The following is a 9,546-nucleotide window of genomic DNA, read 5'->3' on the forward strand; positions in this document are numbered from 1 at the left end:
AAGGAGAAGCTTGTTGAAGGCCCAGGTGTTACTGGGTTATATTCTTTGGGGCTTGCTCTATGTTAGGGGTGGCCATATATCGGTTAGAACCGAAAAGACCGACCGAACCGAAAATATTTTTATTTCGGTTTTGGTTATTCGGTCTTTTCGGTCGGTTTCAATTTTAAAATTTTAAAATTCAGTTTTTCGGTTCGGTTGTCGGTTATTGATTTATTTTGGTCGGTTAACTGAAAACCCGAATTATTAGCAAATGGATTCTTTAAACTATATATAGGCTAAGCCCAATATAACAAATACTAGACCCAATTTTAAGTTCCATCAAAGACGGCCCACTCTTAACGAATCCTAGGCCCACGCTTAAAGACTTTTAAGTTTTAAGGTCATCAGCTTTTGCTTTTCCCATTCTTAAGCTTTTCCCAAATACGCTAGGGTTCTTTTTCTTCAAACTTCTCTCTCTAGTCTCTATCACCATTGATACACTGGTGCGGTTGTGCCGGTAAGCTTAATTTTTGTTATATTTCTCTCATTTCTTCTTTTTTTTTCTTTGTCCTCGCCGATTTTCTCTTCTTTCTCTCGTTTTAGTAAATTTTTTCTTTTTTGTTTTTGCTAAAAAATAGTAGTTAAAGACTTAGAGGTGCATGTATATTGTTAAAAGAAGTCTTGACTCTTGAATTTGATGTCCATTTTCTGTCTCCTTGCTCGATTATTGTTTTTGTTCTTGTTTCTGTCTCCTCCTCTAACTTCCTTTTTGGTATTATTATAGCTCAGTATGTTATTGTTCTGCTTGTATTCGTTTTCGTAGATGGAAGAAAATGGAAGTAGGGTAAGCGAAGTCTGCGAAGGTGGGGGTTCAAATGATAGCATACCTAACACTGAATGTCTCAGTCTTGATGAAGCTCCAAAGAAAAGGAAAGTCATGCAACCTAGATCTGATGCTTGGAACCATTTTGAGAAGTATGATGATCCTAGTGGAGCTAAAAGAGCAAAATGTAAGTATTGTGAAAAAACTTATGCAGCTGCTACGAAAGGTAATGGTACTACATCAATGAACAATCATCTCACTAAGTATCCCAAAATGCCCCGTAAAATAGAAAATAATCAAACACAACTAAGTTTTCTACTAGCTTCAAATGGGACAAATGAAGGGGTGCTTACCACTTGGAAATTTGATCAAGCACTTAGTAGGAGAGCTTTAGCTCAAATGATAATTTTGTTTGAACTGTCATTTAGTTTTGTTGGAAAGGAAGGATTTAAGAAGTTTATAGGAGTCACAATACCTCAATTTCAAATTCCTTCTCGTAGAACATTGACAAGAGATTGTTATGAACTTTATTGTGAACAAAGACAAAGTTTGAAGAAGTCCTTCAATGAAGCACGTCCAAAAATCTGTCTTACAACAAATACTTGGACTTCTATACAAAGAATAAACTATATGTGTCTTACTGCTCACTTTATTGAGAGCGATTGGAAATTTCATAAAAGGATAATAATCTTTTGTCCTATCTCTAGTCATAAGGATGATGATATGGCGGCGGTTATTACTAATTGCTTGCTTGATTGGGGTTTGGAAAATATATTTACTATAACGGTAGATAATGCTAGTTCCAATGATGTGACAGTAAGAGAAGTGTCTAAACAATTGACTACTTGGGGAACTAATATAATGAATGGTAAACACCTGCATGTTAGATGTATGGCTCACATACTTAATCTCATTGTACAAGGTGGGTTGAAAGAAATTGGTGTTTCTATCGAGAGAGTTAGACAAGCTGTGAGATACATTAGACTATCTCCCGCTAGGATTAGAAAGTTTAAAGAATGTTGTGAATCTCAAAAGTTAACTTCCAAGAGAACATTATGCTTAGATGTTTCTACTCGATGGAACTCTACATACATGATGTTAGACACAGCATAACAATTTGAGCTTGCCTTTGACAAATATAGTTTCTTTGATACTGGATTGTTGCATCATCTTCGTACCTATGTATGTGAAAATGGAACTAGTGCAGGTGTTCTCACAAGTGATGACTGGGATAATGTAAGAATAACGGTAAAATTTATTGAAGTTTTTTTTTTGCTTACTTTGAGGGTCTCTGGTTCTATTTATGTCACTTCCAATGTACATTTTGTTGAAATTTGTGAGCTTGATCTTATTTTGAAAGAGTGGATGGAACATGAAGATGCTAGTTTGAGAGAAATGGCAAAAAAATGAAAGAAAAATTTGTCAAGTATTGGGGTGAACCTGAAAAAATGAACAATATGATCTTTATTGCATCAATTTTGGATCCCCGTAACAAGCTTGACTATGTTCCTTTTGCAATTGTGAGGATGTTTGGAGAAAAAGAAGGGAAGAAAATGATTTTAGAAGTGAAAAATTATATGGATTCTTTGTTTGATTATTATGTAAGGAAAAATTCAAAAGGATCTACATCTGCTTCATCTGGAAACACAACAGCTACCATGAGTGGTTATGGTAGCTTTTTGAAAAGAGGAACAATGAGAACGAAATTGGAATTTGAGAAACATAAGGAAGTGACAGGAGGTTTAGGTGCTAAATCAGAGTTAGATAGATATTTTGCTGAAGATATTGAGCCTGAAACGGATGAGTTTAAAATCTTAAAGTGGTGGAAAATCAATGAGCCTAGATTTTCCATTCTTGCGGAGATGGCTCGTGATGTGTTAGCCATTTCTATTTCAAGTGTTGAATCAGAATGTGCATTCAGTACTGGAGGTCGCATTCTTGACTCGTTTAGGAGTTCGTTGATGCCTAAACTGGTGCAATCTCTTATTTGTCTTCAAGATTGGCTTAGAAGTGAACCTATTCCTATTAAAGTTGAGGAAGACTTGGAGTATCTAGAACAACTGGAACTTAGTAATTATTTTGTGTTTTGCATTTATTATATTACAAATAGTTTACTTAACACTGATGCATGACAAAGTTTTCTTCAATATTTTCCTTAGATTTGGCTAATTGTGCAAAAGATTCAACTATTATTGACATATAGTTGCTACCTATGGCATGTGTGGTGAGTTGATAACCTTCTGTATATTTGATGATATAACATTGATATACTTTATTATAAATCAATTGTGTTTTTGACTTATAATTATGTCTTTTTTTTCCAAAGGTTTGATCATGGCGCCTAAATAGAACTTACGGATTATGTATCTTCTTCGTAAATGCTTAGATCAACAAGTAAATAGACAAGTGATGCTGGAGTAATAACTTGTTAGTGAGCTCTTTTGGTAGACAAGTTGATGCTGCAGTAGTACTTAATGTAGTTATTTTGTTGGTTTTGAGACTTCAGCAGCATGAAAACTTTCTAACTTCTGGATTACTCTTTTGGTTATATAATATTGCTTGTACTAAACAGTGATTTCCTACTAGCTGCCCAAGCTAACTTTTAGATATAATGAATGAAGTTCATGTGCAAATTATCACATTGGCATATTTCTAGGTTTTTGGCAGCAAAGCAGCATAGATTCTGGATTTTTTGTTCTCTCATGGTTGAATATTGGACATATGTTGATGCATATTGAATTTTATATGGGTATTCTATTTCTTGATTATGTGCAAATTATCACATTGGCATGTGATTTTATAAATAAACCAGATGGCTGCTGCTTTTCGAGCTCGTGTTGGTGGTCTATTGTTCGCTCAAGAAGAAATGGCATCTTGGTATATTTTAAAAAGTGTACATGCTTTTATCTCATTCTTGGTAGACCAAAAGGTTTTTGGGAGATAATAGTCCTTATCGCTATATTTGTGTTACTAAGATTATAGTATATTTTCTCTACAAATCAGACTTTTTAATCAAGAATACTCCTCAGCAACACAAATTAGATTTATCTAAATAAAAGAACAGATTTATAATTTATCACATTCAAGCAACACAAGAAGTCCGAAATTTTGGAAAAAACCAACAAATTAGTCAGTCCAATTATTACGTAGAGGAAGCCCAATATGATATGTTCAAACCGAAAACCGAACCGAAATAAATCGAACCAAAATTAGAAAACCAAACTAAACCGAACTTATTTCAGTTCGGTTTCGGTTACTACTCTTACAAAACCGAAAATCAAATAACCGAACCGAATTTCTTCAAACCGAACTGAACCGACCGAACGCCCACCCCTACTCTGCGTATTGGGCATGTAGCCTTTTAATATATAACATTCGCACCTGTATTCATTATTTTTGGGTCTGTAATAATTTCTGAACAAAAATAGATGAGAAAATTAGTAAAAGAGGGGTAGGGTACACTAATTCTTACATAAATGGGTAGAAATCATACATATAGGATCTATGTGATTTATTCGTTATTTAGTTCACATGTTTTAACTTCATGAGTAGAAATCCTTCCTATAGGAGTCATACACACACACACATCAGTTAACTTGCCAATGCATGCTATTTCAAGTATCCGATGTTCCAATCTTCACTACTGTATTTTCTTAGATGAAATGACTATAGGTGTAGCAATGCAATATTCTACTTACCTAGGTTCCATGCCTATAGGACTTCGAATGATTAATCTACCTCAATTATCATTGTACTGCTCATGCCTATAGGTTTAACAATCAATCAGCTGCCCATATCGTTTGTATTGCTCATCTAGATAGCATGCCTATAGGGATAAAACTAAATAAAATCAATGTCAATCGCCAACTATTAGATATCATGCCTCTAGAACAGTGTCACCTGCCTAACGAACTTGTCTATAAAATCAACGTTGGTAGTTCATGGTTCTGGAGTCGTTTCACTACCTTTTGCGAACAATATAGAAATCATGCCTATAGGTTTTTATAATCTGCAAATCCGTTGTCTATATATTGCTAAAATAAGAATCTCTTAGAAACCATGTCTATAGGACTTATAATGATTTAATCGGTACGTTGGCCTAAAATGCAACGTCGCCTGTTTGATATTGAAATCATATAAAGATCATGCCCATAGGACCAAAGGATTCTATGTCTCAAGTTCGAAACGTTCTACTGCCTAATTTGAAAATCAGTCTGCGTGCTTCTTTATTTACGTGCGGAGGCTAACATGAGCTACTCTTTGCTATTATGTGCAGTCCTCTTTATTTTTTTGAATGTCGCTTAGTTTTATCATTTTCGAGCAACCTAAGTAAAGTCTAGAATCACCCAAATAGTAGGTCCAAATCTTTCTGGGCCATAGGCATGGGACGGGTAGCGCACGCATAGGGTACGACTCAGAATTGAATTAGAACGCTCTTAGGTAAACAACTTCAACATAGTAATCGGGCAGCAGGAGATGATAGTCTCTGCCCGCTGAATAATATGAGTAATTCCTATAATAAAGGGAGTTGCGAATTATTATCTATGTTGCACGGGGTGATCCTTTAGGCTAAAAACTCTCCTTTATATACTTGCTCAGTCATATACCATTGTAGTCGCATCCTTGTAGTCCTTAAAGATCTGTACCCAATTCTCATTGTGTTATAAAGAAACTCTTCAACTTTTATATTTCTTTGTTCATCTGATCACCTAGCCCAATTACATAATCCACATAGTCTTAAGTTCGGCCGGGACCCACAGTTGTGGACCTCGAAGAGTGCCTAACACCTTCTCTTTGAGGTAATTTGAGCCCTTACCCGATCTTTGGTGGCGTTGACTTATCAAATAGAGTTATTTGCAAATAGATTCCCTAACGCACCTTAAAATCTATAGGTGGAGACTCTTCTCTTTTAATAACCATTTAAAAGAGTTGTCATACGTCGAAACCCGATTTCGCAAGAAAAAGGGGGCGCGATACACCCTGCACTTCATGTGCAGATCCAGGTGATCCCTGACACAGTGGGTGTTGATTCTTTCGCATAGTTGATTTTTCGGAGATTTAGAGGTAGATGTCGTATTTCGCAGACCTTGTCTCTCCTTCCCTATCTCCTTGATTACTGTATTAGGTCTCAGACTATTATAGACCGTGTTGTGCAGACTTGTAATGTATAGATGCTCATGTACTCAGTGACACCGGATTTTGGGAGTGTATTTATATCCAGTATTTGTGGGGTTTTCTCTTAAACTTAATTATTATATTTTCCGTATTTAAAAGAAATTGTGGGTTATTGATGTTGTCGGCTTGCCTAGTATTGAGATAGGCGCCATCACGACAGGTTAGAATTTTGGGTCGTGACATTTATGATCTTTTCTAATTTTTTATCTTGTCCGCTTGTCTGCTACTATCTCCGAAAAGCAACGAAAGTCAAATTTCTTTTTTTGCAAATACAAAGAGAACTCCATTTTCCGTAATATCAGTAAGTTCAAAGTTCAAATTGCAGGTTAGTCATTCTTTTTGTTCCTCTATGTAAAAAACTTTATTCTTTTCAACTCAAGTTAATTGTGCTTGTAAGTAACGTATAATTGATTGTTTTGACTAGTTTTTGTGGGGATGGAGCACATCTATATATATTTTTCACATATTTATAGTTTTCTTCAATTTTTATACAATTTTACTTATTTATAAATATTTATTGTAATTATATTATTTTATGAAATATTAAAAAAACTAAATACTCATGGGGCTTACGCCTCGCTGAGGTATATATAAAATGCCTCGCCTTACGCCCACACCTTTTAAAACACTGGTCAAAACTAGTTTATTATAGACAACTTTACTAAATACAGCTCTTCGAAATTTTTGATTGAAAATTTGAAAATTTGAGTTTTCAATAATGGATTATTCCTGAATGACACACATAATCACAAAATAAATACATTCACAATTTGCTATTCTCAATTATGGGCTTTTAGTTTTGTTTTCTCTTTACTTCCAAAAATAAATGCTCCACTCATTAGTATTTGGCTCCTCTCCATTTCCTCAAGTTCTTACTTAGTTGAGTGACACGTGTCACATTTTAATATATATTATATTTACTAAAACCAAATTTTAACAATGGTTAGAACTAAGTTAATACTGAATATTTCCCATTAACTACTGATATTTCCTCTACTTTTTCAATCTATGCACCTAAAAAAATTTTTATCGCACAAAATTTGTTTAATCCCAACAATCTTCGCAGCAGAGAAAATTTATCAAATTCAAACCAAGGAAATCAAGTACAGTTAATATCTTCAGACCTATATTTTTTTTAAGATAACAACAAGATTGACATCGACTTATAATCTAGGGTAAGTGACCAAAGTTGAACTCAAAGTTGGCGTGCCTCAAAATAATTATTTTTTATCGCCCAAAATTAGTTTAATCCCAAAATTCTTGGCATTAGAAAAAATTCATCAAATTCAAACCAAGAAAATCAAGTACTGTTAATATCGTCTGACCTATATTTTTTAAGATAACAACAAAATTGACATCCACTTATAATCTAGGGTAAGTGACCAAAGTTGAAATCCAAATTGGTGTGCTTCAAAATAATTATTTATGGCCAGATATTTGGCAACGACATGAAGCATATACTTAATGAGAGAAACATTTGTTCCTAATAGATTGTATAGAGTAGGTTTTCCATTTAGAAATTTAAACTGTGCGAACACAGTCATGGACGCTTCTGCACTTCTTCTACTACTAGACCTATCTTTGAAGGCGACGTAAGATATGAAATGTCAACAACCCCTGATATGGACCAGTTCTGCCGCCCCTTTGAATATGCGGAAGAAAATAAAAAACTTTAGGGATTTACAAAATTAAAGCCTGCACCAACATTGATTACGCGTATATATATGTATTAATGTATACAGAATTAGAGAAACCAGTAAGAACGTGACATCAAATCCAAATATGTGGGATACTAGATTATACATGTAAATTAAATCAGAGGGCATAACTTGATGGATGAAATCCTTTACAACATGTAAGTTAATTAAGAGAGATTTATTGCGATATCACGAGCAACAATGTAGAAAGAACTGTATAGTACTTATTATAAGGGGTCAAATTGTTAAGTGTTCAAAAAACAAATTAAGAAAATTGTAGTAATATGGTGTTGTGTATATGTGTGAAAGTAAGATATATCTTTTCTCACTCAAAGCGCAGATACGTTTCCTATCTTTCCTAATGGGTCTTGCAATCGAAACAACAAAAGAGAATTATTTTCAGCAAAACGAACAAGATACACTAGAGGAATAATATAGGTAAAATCATGGCAAAATTATTAAGTGATACTCCATATACATGAATACAAGTAAAATCTTCTGGCAAGCTTCTCTTAAGAAGTTTGTTCGGATGAGACACTATTACCTAGCTGGAAGCTCTACTTTTCTATAAGTTCCATTGAGTAAACTTCATTCAATAAAGTTGTAAACTGATTGCTGCTCTCTCCTTCCCTGCGTTCCGGTTCCACCATTCATTATTCAACATTGTGAAGATCAACAGCAGATTATATCAACAAAATCGTCAATATCTAGGAGCACATCATCAGCCCAATTGATCTCTTCTTGGTAGTTGGAGCAGTCATTAATATAGGTGCTATTATTATGTTCGTTCATCTTCTGAGTCTCGTCCATGACTTGATGTTCGGCTTGACAAATTGGTGCTGGTTGTACTGTTGTGCAGTAATCTTCATCAGGTTCATGCAACATAGCTTCGATTATTTTGGCAACATCTTGTTCCTCCATAGTTACCCCATGATTTTTCTCATCACTTATATTCTTCTTGATTCGGCACACAGCAATATCCTCCTTAGGAATATTTTTTTTTCTAAAGAAATCATCCCCGACTGAATATTCTTTCATCAGCCAAATTTAATTGTGCTCTCCTTCTTTACTACGACTAGTTTGAAACTTGAAACATCTTCTAAACCCAACCACAGTTCCCTTACCATTCTTGATAGGATCAATACCTGTTTGGCCTTTCCATGTTCCGTTGGCGCAAGTTCGACGTACCCTTGTATGTTTGCTCTTCTGCTTCTTCAACCGAGTAAAAAAATAGCGAAACTTCTCTTCGGGATGATCAGAAGCTCCAAATATCTCCCATGGTGGTTGGTCTCTATAGATATCGGCAAGTTGGAAATTAGGGCATTCACTCGGCAAAGGCTCGCCCTTTCGGAACCTTTTCAGAAAGTTGATCAACTCTGCTTCAGTTGGGTGAAACCGAACACCCATGATACACCCACGACGTACAGGTAACGTCGACATGGAATATATGGTCGTCTCTTTTTCTTGCTTATATAGAAACGAAAGAATGAGACAATACCAATTGCCGCAATATGCAAAGACAAGAACCACTACTGTTCTCTCAAGTTAGAAGACGAACTATGAAACGAAACCCTAAACGAATGGAGGAAGCTTATTGACGTGAATGCTGTAATTGACTATTTATAGATATTTGATCAAGTTAATTCCAACAGAAAAATTTAGGAAACAAATTTTTAGGAGAGGAAAAGGTGTTGATTTCTGCGGAAGGTTAACGCTTGGGACATAAGTTACTTTCTTTACTGATTTTCACAATACGTAAGTTTTTTTAACTAACTTAATACTCCACAATTTAATAGAAGAATCTGAAAATATATTTTTCTTACATTTTTCTCGATTTTATTTTATTTATTTTAACATACTTTCATTCATCCA

The 9,546-nt window shown here is 34.7% G+C and overlaps 2 protein-coding genes and 1 pseudogene across 2 annotated transcripts; 2 read left to right on the forward strand and 1 right to left on the reverse strand.

Moving 5' to 3' along the window:
- Positions 1-802: 802 nt before the first annotated feature.
- LOC107761372 (zinc finger BED domain-containing protein RICESLEEPER 2-like) lies at positions 803-1,915 on the forward strand. Its single transcript, XM_016579599.2, has one exon. It carries the CDS (start codon positions 803-805, stop codon positions 1,913-1,915), a length of 1,113 nt encoding a protein of 370 aa, XP_016435085.2.
- A 293-nt stretch (positions 1,916-2,208) lies between these two features.
- LOC142179858 (zinc finger BED domain-containing protein RICESLEEPER 2-like) lies at positions 2,209-2,934 on the forward strand. The gene has a single exon (XM_075250743.1). The coding sequence runs from the start codon at positions 2,209-2,211 to the stop codon at positions 2,932-2,934; it is 726 nt and encodes a 241-aa protein (XP_075106844.1).
- A 5,412-nt stretch (positions 2,935-8,346) lies between these two features.
- Positions 8,347-9,114, reverse strand: LOC107761371 (NAC domain-containing protein 78-like; annotated as a pseudogene).
- Between the last annotated feature and the right edge of the window lie 432 nt (positions 9,115-9,546).

This window comes from Nicotiana tabacum, chromosome 4, assembly GCF_000715075.1.
Source record: "Nicotiana tabacum cultivar K326 chromosome 4, ASM71507v2, whole genome shotgun sequence".
NCBI classification, from domain to species: domain Eukaryota; kingdom Viridiplantae; phylum Streptophyta; class Magnoliopsida; order Solanales; family Solanaceae; genus Nicotiana; species Nicotiana tabacum.

Bases quoted from the DNA above. Each gene is read 5' to 3' on its own strand.
- LOC107761372 (XM_016579599.2), top strand. From the start codon at position 803: ATGGAAGAAAATGGAAGTAGGGTAAGCGAAGTCTGCGAAGGTGGGGGT.
- LOC142179858 (XM_075250743.1), top strand. From the start codon at position 2,209: ATGAAAGAAAAATTTGTCAAGTATTGGGGTGAACCTGAAAAAATGAAC.